General features: G+C 41.0%; 1 protein-coding gene across 1 annotated transcript; it reads left to right on the plus strand.

The window, feature by feature from the left end:
- The first annotated feature begins 320 nt into the window (after positions 1-320).
- Positions 321-22,673, plus strand: BET1 (Bet1 golgi vesicular membrane trafficking protein). The gene is made up of 3 exons (XM_033931106.1): positions 321-597; positions 7,453-7,509; positions 20,569-22,673. The coding sequence occupies exons 1-3, from the start codon at positions 475-477 to the stop codon at positions 20,722-20,724; spliced, it is 336 nt and encodes a 111-aa protein (XP_033786997.1). The 5' UTR covers positions 321-474; the 3' UTR covers positions 20,725-22,673.
- The last annotated feature ends 1,858 nt before the right edge of the window (positions 22,674-24,531 follow it).

Genomic DNA, 24,531 nt, shown 5'->3' on the forward strand with positions numbered 1-24,531 from the left:
CTTGTCTTTAAGTTCAAACTTAATAAATAAATAGTAAAAAAAAAATGTTGGCTGCCACAATTTTTTAAAAAAGAGAATCAATATTTTTTTTTAAAAAAAAATCACTCGTTGGGAACCCTGGAGCCTAAGCTGTGCTAGCCTCACCACGGTGTCTAGGTGTATCATAAATCTTCTCCCAATATACGATAACAGTAAAACGATTGCTATGCAGCATTTCAGCTTTCCTTCTCTGCTGTCTTGTTCCGAAAAGTTCCCGCCGTTCGCAGATTTCTCTCTCACCGTCCCTCCCCTCCTCTCCAGGGCTCGATATCACATGCTTGACCCCGCCCCTTAAGCTGCGTGTCCTGCGTGGCGCTCCGTAGCCGGCAGTTCTTTCGGTTTCGGCCGTGTCTTCCGCGGTCCCTCTGCTTGTACACGTCACCTGCGAAGCGCGAGTAATCAGTGCCGGTCTGGGTCAGATTCTGAGGCGAGAGAATGGAGCGGCCCGGGAGAGTGAAGGGTCGAGAGGTGTCCACGGACGGCGGCTACAGCGTGTACGAGGAGGAAAATGATAGGTTGACGGAGAGCCTGCGCCTCAAAGCTAAAGCATTGAAATCCGTGAGTGTATTCTCTTGGAACCCCTTAACGCTAACTGGCCAGAATCGTAGATCTCTCCCCTCTCCAATAGCTTGCTTAATAATCACAGTTTTACCTTTTCATCGCACCGTCATCATGCTCCTTCCTTGCTTTCTTCTAGTCCTCGCTTTTTGTCATTGCTTCCTTCCCTTCCTCTAAGCAAGTGGTCTCAAACTCGCGGCCCCAGGGTCACTTGATGCTCGCCAGGTACTATTTTGAGGCCCTCAGTATGTTTATCATAATTACAAAAGTAAAATAAAAGTTTCTTGATCATGTGTCTTTTTAGTTATAAATTACAATATTATTATTAAGACTTAATTAAAAGGAAAGATTTATTAACTGTAGTTTTACTTCATGCAAAATTGTCATTTCTTTAATAAGACATTAACTATTTTTTTCTGAGGCCGTCCAAGTAACTACAAATCCAAAATGTGGCCCTGCAAAGGGTTTGAGTTTGAGACCACTTCTCTAAAACATAGCTTTAAGGTGATGAAACTTGCTGGCAAATGAAGAAAACCACAGATGCTTCCTCCCCATCTCTTGAGCATCACAGTAATATGTATTAGATAGAAACATGGTGAAAGATAAAGGCCAAATAGGCCATCTGAAGCATCCACTACTACCAGGGGTGGCCCTATAATGAGACCAACTGAGGTGGTAGCTTCAGGCGGCACTCATGAGAGAGTGGCATCTTGCTGCCAGCTACCCTATCTATTTAAGATTGACAATGAAAAAAAAAGGGCGAAGATTCTTGCTCCAGACAACCCCACGACCCTTATGTGTATTCCTGTACCCTTTCCTTTTATTTTTATATTTTATCCTTACCCTTTCTTGCTTCATTTCAATTTTTGTCTTAATAGTTACTTTTATTTTGTTTGTCTATCCCCCGATTTTTAATTAATTAATTTTTTAACACTGTAAAGATATAAACCGCTTTGGTATGTAAAAGCAGTATATCAAGACATAAGAAACTTGAGAATAATTAACTTCACAGGCATAAATGCATTATTTACAAGACTAGAACTAGAAGTTAACCGTTCAAATTAACTTATCTTATTAGCGTATGTAGCAGCGGCAGAACTCCAAGCCCAACCAACAATGGCCAGCGTTTCGCTGAATGTCTGCATCAGAGAATGTGAAGGATTGGGTTTGCAATGAAAATCAAACTTACAGCTCAAAACAGAAAAACAATTTACAAAACTAGAGAACTTGTCTTCATGGACTTGTTAAGGCACTACAGTGTGTTCAAGGCTGCCCACCGCAAAGATGGCTGCCATGCATCTGATATTTATAATGAGACACTCATACTTGGTTTGATGATGTAACAATGGGAGCCAATCAAGTGATCAAAAAACCTGTTCATTTACAGAAAACAGAAAAAGAACAAGATAGATAGTTCTGCACACCCTGTTCAAATCACAAAACAAATCATTAAAGCAGGGTAATTTGTGAATTGTAGTTACTTGTAGTTGTAACTTGTAGTTACAAGTTAGTTCGGATTATCGTACACTTGTTAAAGATCCTACAGATGGCCTCTAATTAGAAATAGCAGCCTTTATCCAAGACACAACACATGAACATGCTTTATGTAAAATTTCCAAAAGTTCCAGTAATTTATTTATTACCCAAAACTCTTTTCAACCCACCTAAGAGACTTATTGTCTCCAGCAGGGGCTCTTTGTTGGAGCCTCTGTCTGTATTTGTGGATTGTTTTTTGAGACTGAAAGTTGCTTTGGGGTTTTCAAATGTGAAGGATTCTATAAATTTTCTCAACAAATTTGCAACCCATTAATGATGTGGGAAATATATGGTTACTTTGGTCGTTCAGTCACTTTACATAGTGATCCCACAGGATGAGGCCCTTAAAGTTTTAAGGAATGTGTTGACAAAGATGCTTCAGATAGTAGGGTACCGATGCCCTTTATTTTTAAATTAGCAACTTTAGAAATGAAGAGGAATGTCTTCATTGCTAAAGTTGCTAATTTAAAAATAAAGAGGAATGCCTTTAAATTTGGTGAAAATCAAAAAGAAACGTCCTGTATGTTGGTTTACCAGAAGCACCTCATTCACACTCAATCATAACTCCACAGCCAAAATAATTCAAATAATAATGGTGAATATGAAAAACGGAGAAAAATGGACCTCATCCACGATTGGCTGGGCCTACAAAGTACCCTAAGCCTCTCGTTTCATCACTGGTCCGAAAAAAACTCCGTACATAAATATATTTTCTTCTAATCAATCTTTCATTTCATTTCATAAATTATTTCCGCAAATTCTTCTGTTGAATATATATTACTTTCATGTAAATAAGAGGTAAGTTCTGTATGAAACAACTTTCAAGTGGCTACAGTGTTCTCCCCAGGGCCTTTCAGCCAGGCGCTCCGCCCAGCTAATTTAGATGACTGCCCAGCTGTAATCTCGATCGCAATCCTGCTGCTGCTGCCGCCTTCTGCTCAACATTTAAAAAAAAAAAAACCTTCTCACCGGCTTGGAGATTTACCGGGCTGACTCGGCACAGCCTGAATCGCAGGAGCTTGACTTTTTTTTTTTTGTTTTGTTTTTAACGCCAGCCATGCTCCGGGGCTCTAACATGTGCATGCCGCTTCCCTTCTCTTCCCTCCGAAACCGGAAGTCACGTCCCGAGGGGGGAAGAGAAGGGAAGTTGGCTTGCACACGCCCTGGAGCATGGGTTTGCTATAGGAGACAGGTCAGCTTACAACTTGCTCTTGCTTGCTTCGGGCTTTCCTCGCTGCCGGGTCCTGCCTACTTTCTGTTTCCGTGAAAGCAGGACCCGGCAATGAGGAAGGCCTGAAGCAAGCAAGAGCAGCGAGTTGTAAGCTTCCCTCCGTTGCTGACTTATGGAAGATAGGTAAGCGATGGAAGGAAGCTTACAATTTGCCTTAGTCCACCCCTGCACAACATGCGGCCCAAAACGGATCTCACTGCAGCCCGCGCCCAATATGGCTCTCACTCCGCTCTCCTTTGAAGATCAGCTCAGGAGGCAAGATTTAGCCCGAGATCAGATGAACATTAAAGGGCATTTGAAGGTATCTGAGCAGATTGAGGAGAACATGTCCTGTTTTTCCATGCCTAAAAATACCACCTTGTCTAATGTAATCTCTGATCAGATCCTTAAGAGTGATGCAACTATGTATGCTGGACAGTCTCCTCCAGTAAACAGAGCTTTAAAGCCTGCAGCCATACAGAACCAGATGGTCAAAGGGCTCTGAAATGTAGTATTGCCAAGGGATCTCACAAGTTTCTGCTGCTGGCAGATGTAAACACGGCACAAGAAATAGAGACTTGTGGCATTCTGTGTGGAAAGCTGATGCATAATGAATTTACTATTACCCATGTAATAGTGCCAAAGCAGTCTGCTGGACCAGACTACAGTACAGTGATATGGAGAATGTGGAAGAATTATTCATTGTTCAAGATCAACATGATCTCCTCACAGAAGAAAGACGGAGAGAAAGAGAGAGGCCTGGACCAAAGGGGAAAGACAGGAGGCAGATACTGGAGAGGGAGGGGAGAAGGGAAGGAGATAGAGATGTTAGACCATGGGGTGGAGTGGGAAGGAAGGAAAGGAGAAGAGAGAGATGCCAGAGCATAGGGGAGGGGTGGAGACAAAAAATGGAGAGGGGGGTGAAGCTGAAATAAATCATGTACAAAGGAGAGAAAGGGCACAGGATATAGAGTTTATTGAAGGGACATAGAAAGAGGGAAGATACCATATGGAACAGAGAGAGGGCAGACACTGGATGCAAAAAGCAGAAAGGGTGGACAGTGGATGCAAGGGGCAGAGATAGGGTGGACAGTAGATGGAAGGGGTAGAGAGAGGGCAGAGGCTAGGTGGAAGGGGCAAAGAGAGGACAGATGTTACATGAAAGGGAGCGAGGACAAATGCTGAATAGAAAGAAGAGAGTGAAGAGAAGATGACTAAAGCAGAAACGACAAAAGGTAGAAAAAAAATATTTTTGTTGCTTTACGTAGAATCAAGTAGTATTGCAACTGTATTGATTAAAATTTATCAATAGGAAATGGAAAAAAGCAATTTTGGGGGGGACTAAACCGCTTTCCTCAGGTCAGGACAGGATACCATAACAGCTGTATACTGTACTGTCTTGAAGAAAGATTTGGCCTCTGAAAGCTAATAGAAAAATGGATTAGTCCAATAAAATGGTATTTTCATATTTCTCATTATTTTATTTCTATTTGTTAATTTGTAAAGTGGTGACTTATGTAGAAGTTTTTTTTCAAATTTACATCTACTGTCTTTATATTTTGCACAGTATTAGGGGACATGTGTCACTGTTTCTGTGGTGTTGCATTGTATGCAGAGTCTGGTTTCTTGGTTCAGTTTAACTTTTGTCTACATATTTCTATTTTTAGTTTGTGATTATTCCATATTGGGCGAGGGTGAATCTGTGTTCTGTGTGTATGAAAAGGACATGGCTTTCTGTTAGCATCGACTACAGGATCAATTGACTGTGTAGGATCTGGTTTGTTTAGTTTTACAATGCGTGTGTTGGTGTTCTGACTCCTGGATTATTACTAAAAATACCTTTTTTTTTTTTTATAGAGGAGGGGGTTGTTAGAAAAATGATTAGCATTGGCTGTCATATATACTAGGTGCACCACTGGATTTAATGACCCTATTCTAACTTTATTGCTGACGTAGGTGTTGTCCCCCCCAACACACAGACACACACATTATAAAGAATTAAATTAAAGTTGTATTATCATCAAGCAGCTTTCAAATGACATTATAAGCAAATAAAAATAAAATATTTTTAATACATTGCTAATTATTTACTGCATCTTTACCTATACTGTTTTGCTCTAGCTCTTACTTTGCACTATAACAAAATAAAAAAGAAGCAGATAAAGATCAATTACACAGGTGCCTTTCAAGGCTCAGTAACACCTCTCCATAAATTATGTGGAAGAGGTCTGGAAGTGGGGATAGCATTTATTTCATATCCTCAGTGAGACCTCAGGAAGGAACCTAGTGATCAAAACATTATTAGAGGTGTTGTACAGCCATTTCTTGTCTGACTGGATGAGCTATATTTATTTATTTTTTTTAGTTGTTTAAATTCATGCAGAAATAAATGGTTAGATTGAACCTAATGACTTCATTAACGCATTTCCCTTTTTTAAACCTCTATACCATTTGAAAGAGGGTGAATATCTAATTATTCACTTCTAGAATTGGATACTTCTTAAATTTAGTAAAAATATTCTGGCACAAGTGTCAAACCTTAAAAAAGGAAGTCATATTGAGCATTGGAAAATAATAATAATTAACTAATAAAAATAGTATACATTTAATTTTCCCCACTACCAAATTGCCCCGTCCCGCCCCACACGGCTACTTTTTCATGCCACCCGGCTGGAAAAAATTTCTGGGGAGAACACTGGGCTACAACTAGAGGTGAAACCTTAGTTCAAATTCGAAGCATGTGAAACATGTGTAGGATATAGCAAAACTTATCTCCAGGAACGTTTCTCTTCATTCAGGTAAGCTTCGCATTGATGCCTTGAAACAATAAGATTCGTTCCCTAGTGATCACATTTTCCCAGCAAACATCAGGGGTTGCGATGGGAGCCATGATAGCCCCATCGGTTGCCAATTTGTTCATGTTAGCCTTTGAGAAAAAAATGGATTTCTGACAATCCTTTTGGATCCCATATTAAATTATGGGTGGGACAAAAAATATCATCTATGTGTCTATGGACAGGTACAGCTACAAATGTTTTTCTAATGGCTTAATGCACTTCATCTGAAGATTAAATTCACTTTGATGAAATATCCTGTGGAGATATCTTTTCTTGATATTAAGGTCATGAAAGATATTAAGGTCATGAAAGATACCAATGCCTTCTACACGTGGGCGCATAGAAAAAGCATAGACAGAAACATGTTTTTGGAATTCAGCAGTTGCCATCTCTTGGCACTAAAGAAAAGCCTGCCATTTGCTCAATTTGTGTGGTATAAGAGGATCTGTATGGATGTACAAGAATATAAACATCAAGCCCTTCATCTCAAATCTTGTTTGCTCAATCGTGGATATCCTGAGAAGATGGTAAATGAGGCCCGCAAGCGGGCCAGGTTTGTCAACATGGACCTGTTTGAACCACATAACTTTACTACTGATGATAAATGTTTTAAAGTTTAGTGCCGGCATTGGAAGGGTGGTTTCCATTTTGAGAAAGCACTGGCGAGTCCCACAGGAAGATCGCTCCTGCTCTGTTCACCACTGGATCACCGGGAATTGAAAGGTTCTCAGGGGAGGCAGGAGGGAGGTAAAAATCATCAGTCAGCCGGGATAGAAGAGGTGGGAGGGATCCCTCCTTCCCGTCCCACCGCAAGACTGCCAAGGAATTCAAAAGGTATGTGGGGGAGGTGAGAAGGAAATAAAAGTTTTTAGAGTCAGCAGGGACAGGAGGCGGGAGGAATCCTTCCTGTCCCAGTCCACATCTGGAACTACCAGTCTTACGGCAGGCCCGGAGGAAGCTTGCAACAGGTCGTGGGGGGGTGGATGCTACCTGAATATAAGCCAAGACCCCCATTTTTGGGCCCAAAAATCTTGGCTTATATTTTAGTATATACGGTATATTAGCTCATTTCCCTCAGGCCTGCTGCACATAGTTCTCTGTCCTCTGCATTGAGCCTCATCTTTCCCTCTTTAAAGCTATAATGTTGCTAGATCTCCTTTCTCTCCTCTTCCCCCTGCCCCCCTTTACCACTGTGCATTTTTTTCCCCATCTTACATGAGTCATTCTTTAATCACAGGGTACCATGAATGTGATTTTTGTTTTGTTTTGCAGCTTTCTATTGATATGGGGACAGAAGTAAAGTACCACAATAAATTCTTAGAAGAAATGGTAAGTTCATGAGCAGTTTCTTCAAAATAACCCAGTGAGAATTCTGTGGAACTTATGTGTTGATCCAGGGGCTCTTTTACTAAAGTGCAGTAAAGTCTAGCACTTAACTATGTGATAAATGTAAAGCTTATGTGCTGTTTCTTAGGAATGTTCCCTGCATGGTTTCAAAGTAGTATATCAAATATAAGAAACTAAACCAAACAGTTGTTTACCACAAGTTAAATGTATTCATAGCATGGATGGACTACTTAGAAGGCAGTAAATGAGTCTATGCAGTCTGTATCAGTTATGGTGCCTGGTAAAGTACCATACACTAGTTAACACACAAATTACCGCACTTGGGCACTAACCATGCGCACCAATTCACATTAACTGCTTAGTATTTGTCAATAACAGAGTTTCTCAGACACGGATTCTCAAAATGCCTAAAGTTAAGTGTTTTAATTGGCAACAGTGTGGTAATTGACCATGCCATTAAAATCTAATTAGGAAAAAAATTAGTCTTCTGAATTGTCTGGCTTCGAATGTCAAAAGAGGCGGAGTTGACGTTCGGCACCACTAAATATGGCCTATACTTCCGGCATTTATCTTTGACGCAGACCACGATACTCAAAACGGCGCCATAGTGTGAGTGACATATGACTGGCATTGTTTTCAGAATCCAGGCCTTAGTATTTCATAGCATTTTGAATTAGTAGGCTTGGTACTACTACTTATCACTTATATAGTGCTGAAAGGCATACACAGTGCTGTACATTTTGACATTTATAGATGGAAGAATGTATAATCTAACTTGGACAGACAGACATGACATATAGGGTTGGGTATGCAGAACCCAAGATGAGAGGAGTTAAGAGTCAAAAGCACCCTCGAAGAGGTAGGCTTTTAACTGGGCCTTGAACACTGCCAGAGACGGAGCCTGCTGTAGGGATTCGGGCAGCTTGTTCCAAGCATACAGTGCAGCAAGGCAGAAAGGATGGAGTCTTAAGTTGGCAGTTGAAGAGAAGGGTACAGATAGGAAGGACTTACCAGCTGAGCGGAGCTCATAGAGGATCATAGGGGGAGATGTGAAGAAAGATAGTGAGGGGCAGTTGAGTGAGTCCATTTGTGGGTCAGTAAGAGAAGTTTGAATTGTATTCGGAAATGGATGGGAAGCCAATGAAATTAACGTGAGTATAGCAGCTCTCCTGGAATCAGCTGCCAATATTCAGTGTTATCTGGCCATTCCCTAACCAGTTAGGTAGGTTTCAGGTGGTCCAGAGCTGGATTTGGGCAGAGCCATTGGTGCAGAGCCAGAGTTGGTTGGTGCAATATTTTGATCTGCTAAGTAAGCATATAAAGTTAGGACAACAAAAAGATTCTGGGCACTGATTAGAATATTGGCATGCATACCTCAATATTCAGTGTCAGACGCTGCATGTGTCCTGGCATTGAAGATCTGTGCTTAGTTCAGCTGACATGCTGTTTACCACTTCAGGCTGAAGTTACCTCCAGTAATTTTAGTCATAGTTAGGGTAAGATGATAAATAAAATTATCTAGCAACATTGAAACTTGATATTTTCTGAGGATTTTCAAAAGCATGAGGAATGGTTTTCAAAATCCTCAGAAGCGTGACTTAAATCCGAGGGTTTATGATCATCATCAAAAATATTACACCTACTAATAAAAACTTAAAATACCTATCCTTTCGGCAAGTTCATTGCTATTGTCTGGAAAAGCAGCAGATAAATATTTTAATTACTTCTCTGCTAATGTCTGTGTGTCACAAAATGTGAAACAGCAACTGAAGAGGACAAAAGCACCTGCTGAAGCAGAAAGCATTATTACCATTTGCTGAAACTGCAAACATGAATTGTCAAACTACTACTGATGTGACCTGATCTTAAATCAATCAGTGTTTTATAATATCTATTGAATTACTTCTGTTTGGAGCAACAGGTAAATGTGTTGTCTCAGGAGAATAAAATACTGTTGACTGTTACAGAATTGGATCAGCTGGTTCCAAAACCCTCTTTCATCTTTGAGAAGGGTCTTTGTGTGAAAAGCATAAGGCGAGGAAGGAAGCGTTAAGAGACATTTGGCTATTGCAAACCTAAGAAAGGAGCCTATGATATATTTATGTAGCTATTGGGTCTGAGCCATTAAGGCTTTTTCCCCTTAGTAAGACCTTTTATTGGCAAACATAGCAAGGGGATACAAAAAAGGTAATTAATGTTTATTTTACATAGACTAATAGTAATTAGTCAAAGGTTTGGTGACTCTGCTTTTAACCAAAAACAAAAAGCTAAATTTTGCATTTGGGATTTAAAGAAATCCAATGGCCAAGTACTGTTTCAGTGGAAAAAGAACTAGCAGTCACCAAACAGGAAAAGGAGCTGGGAGGAGTCGTCACTGATAAGACCAAAGTACCTAGTCAGGAAAATAAATAAACTTAGAAGGCAAATGGTATACTTGGGTTTATAAATAAGTAATAAGAGCAAAGAAATATTCTGTATAGCTCTCTAGTGAAACCCCGCTTTGATTGTATCTGGTTATTGAAGCCACATCTTGCAAAGAACATGGTTAAGGTAGAGACAGTTTTAAGAAAGACAGACAAAATGTACATTTATGGTATTGCAAGCCATGGGGGTGGGGGAGGGAGGATTTTGTTAAACATTTTATTATTTTGAATTACAAATCCACCAAGGTTGTAATGTATGTGACTGCAACATAAGCTATGCCCTGCTTTCTTTTCTTGAAGAACGTCTGGTTAGAACATTAATATAAAAACCCATTTACTAATTTAAGTGCAGTATAAATAGTGCACTTAAATTAATTATATTGCTTGAAACAATGATTCTTTTCCAGTAATGGATATAATAGAATAACTTCCATAAGTCAAAACATTTGAGAGTTAAGTGTTTTACATAAACATATTCTGCTCTTCAGCTATATGATTTCCAGGTCTTGAAGAAATGTGACACAAGTTTCACCATCGTGGACTACAGCTCATAAGTATGATTTTGATTCTCCAAGGACAAGCAGGCATAATATTTTCACATGCGGGTGACATTGACCACGGAACCTGGTACGGACAGTGCCAATGCACTGTCACTTTAAATCTTAAGGCCCAACATCAGTTTATGAGGCCATCAGTTCTTATTCTGCAGTGTTTTGCGTTTCTCCTCAGTGTGTCAAACTTCAAAGTTGTTTTTTGTGCCTTCCTGAGATTAGTTTTTGTCTTTTCCTCATAATTCTTCATCTTTTGGGGGTTTTTTCACATTTTCCTTGAATTTGGTTCATTTCAGTTAGAGAATGACACGGTGGCGGTCACCCGCCGAAAACGGGGAAGAAAACTAGCAGTCGCTGCGGCGACGGGGACAAGGCCATTCACCGCCCGCGGGGCGGTGAATGGTCTTGTCTCCGCAGTGAGGTATCAAGGATCGCGCGGTCCCCGCAGCCACCGCCCGCCCGTAGCATTTAGCCAGCTCCCTCCCTCCACCTCACCTTAAATTTCGAGTTTTCCGGCTTCCTTTTTTCCGAGCCGCACGTGTTCAAAAATCCGTGCACGCGCGGCTGCGCGAGTCAATCAATCTTCTCCTCTGACGCAACCGGAAACAGGAAGTTGCAGGAGAGGAGAAGTTTGATTGACTCGCGCAGCCGCGCGTGCACGGATTTTTGAACACGTGCGGCTCGGAAAAAAGGAAGCCGGAAAACTCGAAATTTAAGGTGAAGTGGAGGGAGGGAGCTGGCTAAATGCACGGCTTTTTGAACGCGTGCAGCTAGGGAAAAAGGAAGCCGGCAAACTCGGAACGAATATAAGGTGAGGTGGAGGGAGGGTAGGGGCTGCTGGACCATTCTTCATTACTTTGCCATACTAATTCCATTCTATGTTAGGTGCCACGGACTCAGATTCGAGTCCTAGCGATGATGAGTTAAAGATCCCAAAAGATGCTGCGGGGACGGTGACGGGGCGGTGAATGGGATGGCAGTGGCGGTGACGGGGCGGTGAAAGGGATGGCAGTGACGGTGACGGGGCGGTGAATGGAATGGCGGTGACGGGGCGGTGCAGAGGATGGTGGGCCGGTGACGGGGCGGTGACGGGGACAGATTTTTTCCCCGTGTCATTCTCTAATTTCAGTCAATTTTTGGCCTTAGGCCACTTGAAAGCCTTTTTAGCTCCAGAGAACGTCAACATTTCTCAATGTACCTTTTACTAGAGCTCCCTGGCCCTCAAGTCCTTTGACTTCATGTCAGCCGTTTTTCCCTCCATCTCAAAGAAAATGCCGAGTAGCTTCAAGAAATATACTCGATCTGTAACCTGTCATAAAAATTGTCTTTAGCATCTGAGGATTGGAGGGTGGTCAATATTACCTTGATCTTTAAAAAGGGAAATCTGGGAAATTACATACCGGTAAGCCTGACTTCAGCGCTGGGCAAAATAGTGGAAACAACTATAAAAAATAAAATTGTGGAACATGTAGACAAATGTGATTTAATGGGGACAGTGTCAGCATGAGTTCAGCCAAGGGAGGTCTTGTCTCACCAATTTGCCTGACCTCCTTTGTTGATGTATCTAAATGTTCAGAAATCTTTTGACAGAGTTCCTCATGAGAGGCTCCTGAGAAAATTAGAGTCATGGGGTAGGAGGCAGTGTTCAGTTGTGGATTAGGTATTGGTTATCGGAAGAAAATAACCTTTTTTTCTCAATGGAGGAGGGTAGATAGTGGAGTGCTGCAGGGATCTGTACTGGGACCAGTGTTGTTTAACTTATTTATAAAGATCTGGAAATTGGAATGACTGGGGTGATTAAATTTGCAGATATCCATCTTTCTATTCAAAATACCAACCCTAGAGGAGTTAAATCCGAGATTATTCCACCAATATATTTGAAGAAATTTTTCTCCTGTTTGGGTCCATTTATTCATTCTTTGGTTCACAAAAGCCTAACTACCGCTTATGTCCCACTCTCTTGGAAAACAACAACCATTACACCCATAGTAAAAGACCATAGAATTAGTCCAGAAGAAATCTCGAATTATCGACCCATAGCCAATATTCCTTTTCTCGCTAAAATCACCGAAAGACTTGTCTTTAATCAACTTTCTGACTTTGTAGAGGCTTCGAACGTTCTCCACCCGAACCAAACTGGTTTTCGGAAATTTCACAGTACTGAGCTATCACTAATCGGAATGATTAACAACATCCATTATTTTTTAGACCATCAAAAATCAGTTGTTCTATTCTCACTCGATTTATCAGCGGCTTTTGACACTATCGACCATGCTCTTTTATTAGAACGTCTTGAATCAATTGGCATCAGTGACGAAGTTCTGAAATGGTTTGAATCTTTTCTCTTTAATCGTTCCTCAACAGTCTATTTCAACAATGAACACTCTAAACCTTTCTCAACCTCATATGGAATTCCATAGGGCTCTATTCTTTCCCCTCTTCTCTTCAATATTTTTTTGTCCCCACTTCTAAACATCTGTCAATCTATCGGTTTTAAATCTTTCGCTTATGCCGATGATATTCAACTATTGCACCCCATTGATCCAGGAAATCCAGACGAAATATCAATAATCAACAAGAAATTAGACTCAATAAAAAAATGGCTGAACACCAACAAATTAGCCTTAAATATAAAAAAAACAAAATCTATGCTATTCCCTTGGAAAAAGGACATTTCATTGGACACTGCCTTTGTCCTAGACAACATTCCCTTAGATTCCGTTTCCTCATTAAAAATTTTAGGTATCATCGTGGACGACAAGCTTTCATTTCACGATAATATAGGGAACACAGTTAAATCATGCTTCTATAAATTACATATGATACGTTCTATATCCAAGTTTCTTAAACCTAAGTCTATAAATATATTGATCCACTCGTTGATTATTTCCAAAATCGACTACTGCAATTCCCTTTTTTTCAATATACCGCAAAAAGAAAAAAGGAGACTACAAATCATCCAAAACACTGCAATCAAACTAATTTATAATGCAAAAAAATTTGACCATGTCACCCCTCTGTTGATAGACTCCCATTGGCTTCCTATTGCTTATCGAATTTCGTATAAAATATTACTGCTAGTTTTTAAATCTATGATCTATAACGAACCTCAGTTCATCACTAGACTGCTCATTCCATATAATGTTTCACGGACCCTTCGATCAATTTCAAGCAATCTGTTAACAATTCCATCTTTAAAAATTATTGGTACTAGAAGACAAGACATGTTTGCAATTATCGCCCCTACCTTATGGAACTCTATACCTCAGTACATTAGAGACATAAAGAACCTCATTTCTTTTAAAAGAGCTTTAAAAACATATTTTTTCAAGGAAGCTTTTAACATATGAATCTCAGATTTACAAATTTTTATTTTTTAACGCTAGGTTTAGTATCCTATAATTTTGCTTTTTTCCCTTCCCCGAGTTATTTTTCCCTTAAATGTATATTTTCCTCTACAAATATATTGTAACTTTCCCCCTCTACCCCCTTGTTTCGTGTGTGTTAACCCAATATGTTTTGTTTTTAATTTAAAGGTCAGTGTATTTGTATTTCTATTTTACTTGAATTGTACATCGCTTAGGTATTTAATAAGCGATTTATCAAGCACTAATAAAACTTGGATAATGATACTAAACTTTTCAGTTGTTAAAATGCATGCAGACTGTGAAAAATTGCAGGCAGATCTTAGGAAATTGGAAGACTGGGTGTTCAAATGGCAGATGAAATTTAATGTGAACAAATGCAAAGTGATTCACATTGGGAAGAATAACCTGAATTACAGTTACTGGATGCTGGGGTCCACCTTGGGGATCAGCACCTAAGAAAATGATCTGGGTGTCATTGTAGATAATATCCTGAAACCTTCCACCCAATGACCGGTGGCAGCCTAAAAAAGCAAACAAGATCCTAGGAATTATTGAAAAAGGGATGATTAACAAGACTTAGAATGTTATAATACTTGTTCAACAAATTCCTAGTAAAGCACTAAACCCTGTGCCTTCTCTGTGTGTCTCACACACTCCTCAAGTTGATGGAAAAAGCTCTATGCACAGACACGTTCCACTCTAGACCTGACTTCTCTCACCGCCTCCTTTTGGGATTCTGTATCTATGTCCATACCGATATTCAATAGCTGTTTATCTACTTGAACTCTTCTCATATTACCTTACAATAATTGTACTTGAGTCTGACCTTGTCATGATCCTGTGTTACTTGTACTTATTTCTTCTCCAAGAGTTCTTTTTGTATTAAGTTATTACTGTATTTGACTCTGACCATGTCATATTTCTGTGTTACTTGTATCCTCACCTCTTATGTACGGTCTTCTACTTAACTCCTATTAACTACATCGAATTTCACAGTATATTGCGGTATACAAATACAATTTTATGTTATGTTCTGTATTGCTCTATGGTGCGACAGCTCCTTGTATATTGTGTTCAGGTTTGGTCGCTGTATCTCATGAAAGATATAGCAGAACTAAAAAAGGTTCAAAGAAGAGTGACCAAGATGATAAAGGAGATGGAACACCTCTCATATAAGGAAGGACTAAAAGGTTAGGGCTCTTCAGCTTGGAAGAGATGGCTGAAGGGAGATAAGACTAAAATCCTGAGTGGTGTAGAATTGGATACAAGTGGATCGACTTTTTATTCCATCAGAAATTACAAAGACTAGGGAACACTCAGTGAAGTTACAGGGAAATATTTTTAAATCCAGTAGAAGGAAATATTTTTTCACTCAGATAATAGTTAAGCTCTGGAACACATTACAAGAGTATGTGGTAAGAGTGGTTAATGTAGCTGGTTTTAAAAAAGATTTTGAAAAGTTCCTGGAGGAAAAAGTTCATAGCCTGCAATTGAGACAGACATGGGGGAAGCCATTGCTTGCCCTGGGATCAGTAGCATGGAATGTTGCTACTTTTTGGGGTTTTGTCAGGTATTTGTGACCTGGAACGGCTACTGTGGAAACAGGATACTGGGCTAGATGGACCATTGGTTTAACCCAGTATGGTTATTCTTTTGTTCTTATCCAATTGGAGCATTTCAGGCTCTGATCCCCATAAGTAGTGTGTTAAGTGTCTAGGTCCTGACCATTGGGATGTTCGCTCTGTCTCCATTTGCAAAAGAGGACAATGAAAGTCTGACAACTCCAGTGTGAAAAACTTTTTGATTCCACATCGAGCAGAGCAAGAGATTTTAGACCCAATGCACTACCTGCATCAGCATCGATACCTCGTGTACCAACACCGAGTAGAGAGAGTTGGCTATCAGACTCTCTTCAGAGACAGGACTCAACATCATCTGTCAAGGGAGGCATCACATAAGAAAGTTAAGAAGCATTCCTCCCCTTCTAGACATGGTACAGTGTCTTCACAGACATCCATCTCTTCAGTGCATATGTAGCACCCCTTAGTTTCAGCGCAACCTGTCTTAACACACAGAAATAGAAAATGTGCCACAATGGTGTTAAAATCCCTAAGACTAGGCTCACTTCCACCTTATTGCTACAGAGGTTTTAGGAAACTTCAGGGTACATTTAGTCTCCAGCAAAAAATACCAGTAAGGAAAGAAATCAATACTTTAAATAACTTATATAAACAGTTTATTGTACAATACAAAATTAAACATAAAAGTTATTCAAGTAAATTATTCAAATAAACAATAACTGTGTCTCAAGTAAGGATTGAAAAACCAAAAATTAACTTTGTGTGCACACTGTAAAAATAAAGTTAACCTCTCTTGTGTTGGCTAGCGCTGGAACAAAACCACTGGATGATGCCTGGATGCCTGGAATACTCTTCTACCACACACAGCTCTGAATATAGCTCCAAATTCAGCTCTCAACTGCTGCTGCTGTTCAGCTCTTAACTTAAGAATCCTCACGTGCACATTACCTTGAGAATCCTCACGTGCACACCATCCCCTGAGAATCCTCACGTGCACATTATCTCCCGGAATTCTCACAGGCACTCTCTTATTCTTTGTTACACATAGTAAGCATCAACATTACATGGACCACTCTCCATTGAGATAAACACAGGAGAACCAAATCCACAAACTCAAAGTCGCAAGGCAAAGAGTGGATATGTCCAAATGAGTCCTTTTATTAAACAGATGAATAGTTCAAACTCTGACTTGACATATACATGTTTCGGCCTGTCTCAGGAGTCTGCAAAATGTAGGCATAAAACCAATTAAAATATCACTACAACAAATAGATATAAAAGAAAAATCAATGAGACAAGTATGCAAACATACATATATCATAATGTCATTCCTTCTCTGTGTCCCTTATATTTCTCTGTCCAGCATCTCCCCTGTGTTCATCTGCTTGTATTTATCATCACTACTCTACGTCCTGCATTACTCATCTTCCTTCTGTGTTCCTATTCTTTCCCACATTTAGCGCTTTTCTTCTATGTCTGTATACCTCCTCCCATATCTGACATTGCCCCTCTGTCCATGTACCATTTCCTTGCAGCATCTCCCTTTGTGTCCCTGTCCCTGTTTTCCTCTCCATGCCCATTATTTTCCCCTCTATTTCTGATACCTCCCAGGGTCTCTCCCTCTCTCTGCTTTGTTCAGTATTTTAGTCCCTCTTCCTTCATCTTAGTATGGCATCTTTTTTCCTTCTCTTCTTTTCAACCTCTCCCCCAACAGGTACAGCACCTCTCTGCCTTCCTTTCAGCAGCCCCCCCTTCCACAGGTACAGCACTTCTCCCCCTTCCCTCCAGCTCCTCCTCCTGCAGGTCCTGTAGCTCTCTTTTTTTTCTCTTCAGTTCCAGCCCCCTTCTGTGTGTTTCTTCTAGCTCCAGCTTCCCCTCCTATGCCCTTTTCTCCTGCCCCAGCCCTTGCACCTGTGCCCTTTCCTCCTGCCTCGGCATTTGCTTTGCCTTGCATCCCCTCCCTCTCTTCTTCAGTTCCAGCGGGTTCAGTCTACCTCCCTCCCTATTGCTGGCACATACCTGCTTATAGAAGAGCAAGCTAATCTCTACATAGGCCTGCTTAAAAGTGCTTGCAGCCTTTCCACTGCTGGGCTCCTCCTTTTGATGCCTGTCTTTGCGAAAAGAGGAAGTTGCGTCATAAGGAGGAGTCCAGCGGAGGGAAGGCTGCAAGTACTGTCAAGTAGTGCTGCCTGATTTCCAATTCGAATCGATTCACAGATTATTTTTTATTTTTAATCGGTCTCCCGATTCAGTGACCAACCCTCCTCCTGCCTTCAGGTCTCCTAAAGCAGGAGCGGCAGCGCTGCCTCTTGATGGCCATTCATTGCCGCTCCTGCTTTAAAAGACCTGAAGGCAGGAGGAGGGTTGGTCACTGAACTGGGAGGCCTGGAGATGATAGTGGATCTCCGGTTTTACACTTGCCTCTGATCCGAGTTGAAGTCACACACAGGCGGAGTGCTGCATTGTGGGCACGGATTCACCTTAGTGTAACAGGACAGAGGGGAGCCAGGAACTAGCTCCAGAGAATCTGAACCTGGGATCCCCTCAGGAGACCAGTAACGGATTCCCCCTGAACTGGGCAGTACAGAAACTCCTTTCCCTGGCCCTGCTGGAGTGCTACTCCTTTCATCTCGCAGCCTGGCTCCCTTCCTCTGCTACTGCACTTGCGCGGTTACTTCTTCATTTTGCACCCAGAGCCACCCACAGCAACCTCAGCTATTATTAAAGAGACTCAGCAAACTCACCCTTCCGCCGCGGCCGGCCAATAGGGAAGGAGAGGGCAGCAGGGCATAGCGACAGGAAGAATCCTCATTGATCTGTTGCTTATGATTGAACCGAGAGTGATTGATGGTGGGAGGACTCAGTTGACTTGGGATAGGCTGAGAAGTGGCAGCGGGGATTAAGGATGATCTTTTGGGGGGGGGAGTCGGTTTCTTTTTGGTTTTCTGGTCTACCGGTGTTTTGCCATGTTTTGGGTTGTTTGGGGTTTTTTTTCAGTAATCTATTGGTTTTTGGACCTGTGTTTCTAGCTGTTTCAATAGGAAATAAGTTTTTAGTCTGCCTCTTATTCTTTTTTTTAATTATTTAAAGAGGCTTAAGCCAGACCTTTATTTTTGTGGGGCCATGAGCCCACAGTAGGTGGACACAAAATTGGGCTCTGGCTTCTTGCCTGATCTCTAAACTCTCCCTCCCCCCAGTGACCTCAACAGCTGAAGAGGTTCTCCTCCTGGGGCCAACAGCTAGAGGCTCCTGAAAGCTAGCAGTTGACATCACTTTCCTTGGGCTGTCGCCATAACTCTCTCCCCCTATCACGCACTCCTTGTATGGTCAGTTTTTGTGCATGCGTGAAAGTTAAGTATGCTTGGGAGGGGATGGTGCATGATGATCCTTGAAAAATACATACCAATGCCACCAACCACGAGTATTGAGAAGGCACCAAAGTAGCACTTCTGCTGGCAGGGCAGTGCTATAGCACCAGTGCCACAAGTTAGGGGGAGGGCAACAGCATTGTTTTCCATACTACATAAGAATCTAGGCAGCAGACACATCAGGTTCACTATTCTCTCTAACCACAGCATTGTAAACATTTTAGAGAGCAGTACAACATCAATATAACTATTGCAGGGCTGTTAAACTTAAGCCCGCAGGATAATTATGCTTGGCCCATGAGAAAATACCCTGTTCCCTCCCTCCATCTCATTGTCCACCATCTCTCTCCTGGCTTACCGGTCTCACCTTCAAAGCAGCCTGCAGAGGATTGCCGGTCGGCTGTTTGGGGTGGGGATTTGGCTATCTGGTGTATTGGTTGTCTTGTTTTGTGCTGTATTTCCCATTGTGAAAATTCAATAAACCTTGTTAAAATAAAAATAAAAAAAAAGAAAGAAAGAAAGGGGAGGGGGCAGGGAGAGAAGAAGAAAAAGTTGGACTTGTAGGGACAGAGAGAGATGGTTGGTGAATGGAATGAGGTCTGGAGGAGAGGAAGCATGCAGGAAACACAAAGAAAGAAAGACAAAGAAATATTGGATTTACAGAAAGAAGGAAGTGCAACCACAGACTCATGAAATCACAAACAGCAAAGATAGGAGAAATTATTTTATTTTAAATTTAGTGATCAAAATGTGTCCGAATTTATATCTGCTGTCTATATTTTGCACTATGGCCCCCTTTTACTAAACCGCGATAGCAGTTTTTAACGCAGGGAGCCTATGAGCGTTTGGAACAGCGCAGGGCATTCTGCTCTGCTCCTTGTGCTAAAAACCACTATTGCGGTTTAGTAAAAGGGAAGGGGGTATATTTGTCTATTTTTGCATAGTTGTTACTGAGGTGACATTGCATATTTTAAAGTCATCTGCCTTGAAACCCCCCTGAATATAAATGATAATTAACATTTTCTCTACCTACAATGTGCTTTGTGTTTTTTTAAAAATTTTATTGTTGGTAGATTATTTTTACTTGGTCATTTTAAAAGTAGCTCGCAAGCCAAGAAAGTTTGGGCACCCCTGTTATACATCATGTCTGCAGGTCTTTACATCACAGAAGTAATTTTATCTAATTTTGCTGTACAACTAATTTATCCCATAGTCCTAAGTGAGTAGGTAATGTCTTACCAATAGGAAATTGGATAGGTGCTACGTTATGATCTTGTATGTATACATAGATCCAAAAATGGAGTTGGCTAACACTCTTATTCTCCTGGAGAGAATGTATGAAATGTGAAAATATGCTTTAAGTGATGGACATCAGTATGAGCCCTTCAGGTTCAGTACGAGAGATTGTGGGCTCAGGCAGAAACTCATTGGTGACCAGTACCAGACATCATTTAGTCCTGTTTATATAATCAAATAGTGTAATTCATTTTCAAACATTCTCACCAAGGGAAAAAGGAGAATAAGAGGGTTAGCCAATTCCATTTTTGGATTATTGAACGGACAGTATTGGCAACATTAGTGTCCAAAGGGTTTTTATCATTTGAAGCTTATACATAGAAACATGCATTTCAAAACTGTCTATTTCCTCAATATAGTAAAGATTGCACAGAGTTTTAATAATGAGTTCATGTTACTCCTGGTCTCCTGCAAAATATTTGTTTTAAGATTTTCTGTCTCTTTCCCTTTTACAGGATTCAGACTTTGATTCAACAGGTGGTCTCCTTGGTGCAACAGTGGGTAGACTGAAAGCACTATCCAGAGGAAGTCAAGCAAAACTTATTTGCTACATGCTGTTTTTTGCATTATTTGTATTCTTTATAACTTATTGGATTATTAAACTGAGGTGATGATTTAGTGTCATTTTCTAAATGTGTTTGTACCATGTTGATAGGCTAATTTAACAACCAAAAGAAAATAATTTCCAAAGGTCTTCATTATGGAAGATCCTAAATTTTTGAGTACAATTTAAAAATATCAGTACATATAAAGTACAGTATTTTCACATACAGTATTTCTCCAACGATAGGTTGCCCCACATGGTAGGCCGACCCATTCTATAAGCTGCAGAAATGCTCATTTATGTTTAAAAACTCTAAGATAAGCCGCCCCATGTTATTAGCCGCGGCATTACTAAAGTGCATCTTATGGAGCAAATGTACCTTTTTAAAATTGCTCCTGTGATTCCCTCGGTAGATGGCTGCCGGCTGCCGCCTCCAATCTCATGGCCAGTGGCGCAGGATAGGAGGGAACTTCTTGTGCTCCAGCCTGGCCCTGCGCCTTCCTAAATGGCTGCCATCAGTTCTTGGACTCGCAAGAACTGACGGCAGCCATTCAGGAAGCGGCGCGGGGGCCAGGCTGGAGCGTGAAAATCTCACTTCTGCTCTGTGCCGCTGGCCGTGAGATTGGAGGAGGCAGCCATCCAGCGAGAGAGACATGAGCGTTCCAGGATTTTAAAAAGGTACCCGGGGGGGGGGGGATGATTTTAAAAGGTACAGTGGGAGGACTTAGTGTCAATGTTCATAGATAGGCCACCCCATTTAAGCAAGCCGCACCCACTATGCAGATTTGCAAAATCAATGTATAAGCCGTAGCCTATCGTTGGGGAAAGAGGTATATACTCTGCGGCTGTACATAACCCACACCTATGTACAACCTGCAGGGAAGTACTTGTTATATAAGTAAACCCATAGATTGCCCACATCTTTGTATACCCTATGGCCATGTATTGCTCACAATTCCAAAAAATTTCAATGACTGATTCTGTAATATAAACCCAGAATAAGCTGTTTTCCACCATTATATGTAAAATTATGTATTGCCTGCCTCTTGCAAGGTATAATCCTGATGAAAATATGGTAAACTCTTAAGTATTCTTCATAGTTTTTTTTTCAGCATTAAATTAATCTAAGCATTGTTTTAGTATGCATAAGCCAATTAACTACAACAATGTGAGAAAAATATGGAATTGTAATTTTGCCAACCTTATATCATCCGAAATAGCATGAAATCCAATTGAGATTTCATAAAAGCACTAACAAACTCATGAATTTTACTTTTTCTATAAAATTGAAGTTGCACTAATCCCAGGACAGTTAAATTTGTTGTCTTCATTTAGAGATGTTCCACATTATATTTTAGATTTTTGTCAATTTGTAATTGAAGAGATGAGTTCCAAATCCTGTTAAGTATTATTTTTCCAAAAATGAGTTCATACCGGAAACACACTCTCTTTATAGACAGCCATAGATGTGTGAAATGTACACTAAAAGGCTTTTTCTAGTAAGGTGTGTAACTCAGTAAAAACATTTTTCTTATGTTAAATAGAATTCTTACAAATAAAAACTTGCATTTGTCCAGAAAACAGCTTTTTGTACTTAACAAGTTTTGGAACTTATAAGAAATAACCAAATTAACCAATTTGTTAAACGTTACAATCCTATATAAAATAACAGCTGTTCCATAAAAAGGAAGACTTTATGTATTCTATTAATATTTACAAATGAATGTTCATTCTGTCTGTAATACTTGTATGCAACTTTGATGAATGCAGGGGTTTTCCTGCATGCTTCACTTGTAACTTTGTTTGCTAGTGTCTGAAAGACATTTGTGGGTACTTTTGTAATGGCAAGTGTTTGGTAAGAAGTACAAACTTTTCATTTTTAGTTCAATATTTTTATTAATTGTTTATAAGAATTGAAAAAGAACATTAGAAAACATTCTCTGTGCAAACTTCACCAGATTTTCAGGGTATGTACAGTATGCTTGCGCTTCATTGTTTATCGTTTATTAAACTTGATATACTGCCTTAGTTACAGCACAATTCAAGGCAATTTACAATAAAAATAGTTTATAAAACAGAAATAGAATACCATTAATAAAATACTTGATATACTGCCTTAGTTACAGCACAATTCAAGGCAATTTACAATAAAAATAGTTTATAAAACAGAAATAGAATACCATTAATAAAGTAAGATATACATTATCATTCATTCCAGGGACATAAACATTCAGAATATAATATTAAAAAAGGTATGCTCTCCATTACTTCTGCTTTTTGTAAGTTGGAAAATACTTGTTCAAAAAGATAGGTTTTTAGAAGTACCTGAAACTTGGTAAATGTGTGCGCCCAGAGCTAAAAGCGGCACCTTGTTAGAAGTACCTGAAACTTGGTAAATGTGTGCGCCCAGAGCTAAAAGCGGCACCTTTGGAAGAGTGATTGGGGTGGGTTGTGGGCCGACCTAAACTTAGTTGCCTGCTGGGATATCATAGAAACATGATGGCAGATCAAAGCCAAATGGCCCATCTAGTCTGCCCATCCACAGTAACCATTATCTCTTTTCCGAGAGATCCCATGTGCCTATCCCAGGCCCTTTTGAATTCAGACACAGTCTCTGTCTCTACCACCTCTTCTGGGAGACTGTTCTATGCATCTACCACACTTTCTGTAAAAAAAAAGTATTTCCTTAGATTACTCCGGAGCCTATCACCTCTTAACTTCATCGTATACCCGGCTCTCATTGCAGTTGCCTTTCAAATTAAAGAGACTCGACTTAAGCGCATTTACAGATTGAGATCTTTAAGTCTGTCCCCCAAACGCCTTATGATGAAGACCACATACCATTTTAGTAGCCTTCCTCTGTACCGACTCCATCCTTTTTATATCTTTTTGAAGGTGAGGCCTCCAGAATTGTACACAATATTCTAAACTAGTCTTTAAGCCCGTTACATTAACGGGTGCTAGAATAGATGTGTGTGTCTGTCTTTCTTTGTTTCTCTCTCTCCCCTTGGCCGCTGTCTGTCTGTCTATGTTTATTTGTTTTTCTCTCCTTGGACACTGGCTGTCTCTCCTTAGACGCTGGCTGTCTCTCCTTGGATGCTGCCTGAATGTCTTCCTTTCTGTCTGTCTCACTGGCCCCCTGTGTGTCATTCTTTGTGTCTGTGTCCTTGTGTCATTCCCCCGCCCCCCCCCCCCGAGCAAAGCTGTCTACCCCCCAGCACACGTCTGCAACAAAAGCATCCCCCTGTACCTGCAGCACTGGCATGACACCCTTCAGCCAATCGTGAGCGCGACAGGGAGCGGGGCCTGCAGCTTCTTCGGCGTTGGTGAGGAAGGATAGGTTGGTCCAACTCTCCGGAGGGGCTTTGGGGACAGTCTTCTGCGGCTTGAAGCCCTCCTCCCAGCAGCACTCCGTACTGCCTTCCTACCGCCGCCCAGAATAGATGTCTGTATGTCTGGGGTTTTTTTATTTGTCTCTCCTTGGACGCTGTCTGTCTGTCATTCTTTGTGTCTGTCTCTCCCTGGTCCCTGTCCCCTGTCTGTCCGTCTTTCTTTCTGTCTGTCTCCCTGGCCCCCCTGCATGCCAAAGCAGCCCCCTTTCCCTCTCCCCCTGTTCTGCAATGCCTACCTGCTCCGTGGCCCCCTTCTGTTCCTCCCCCACCTGATTGCTGTCTGCCCCCAGCACACCCCTCCCCCCAAAGCAGCCTCCTTTCCCTCTCCCCCTGTTCTGCAATGCCTACCTGCTCCATGGCCCCTTTCTGTTCCCCCCCACCCATGATTGCTATCTGCACTCAGCACAACCCTCCCACCAAAACAGCCCCCTTTCCTGCCTGCTCCATGGCCCTTCTTTTTCCTCTTCCCCTCCCTCCAGTCA

Source organism: Geotrypetes seraphini, chromosome 2 (genome assembly GCF_902459505.1).
Source record: "Geotrypetes seraphini chromosome 2, aGeoSer1.1, whole genome shotgun sequence".
Lineage (NCBI taxonomy): Eukaryota > Metazoa > Chordata > Amphibia > Gymnophiona > Dermophiidae > Geotrypetes > Geotrypetes seraphini.

Coding starts and splice junctions, on each gene's coding strand:
- BET1 (XM_033931106.1), top strand. CDS start 475: ATGGAGCGGCCCGGGAGAGTGAAGGGTCGAGAGGTGTCCACGGACGGC. Junction 598..7,452: donor AAGCTAAAGCATTGAAATCC/GTGAGTGTATTC, acceptor TTTGTTTTGCAG/CTTTCTATTGATATGGGGAC. Junction 7,510..20,568: donor ATAAATTCTTAGAAGAAATG/GTAAGTTCATGA, acceptor TCCCTTTTACAG/GATTCAGACTTTGATTCAAC.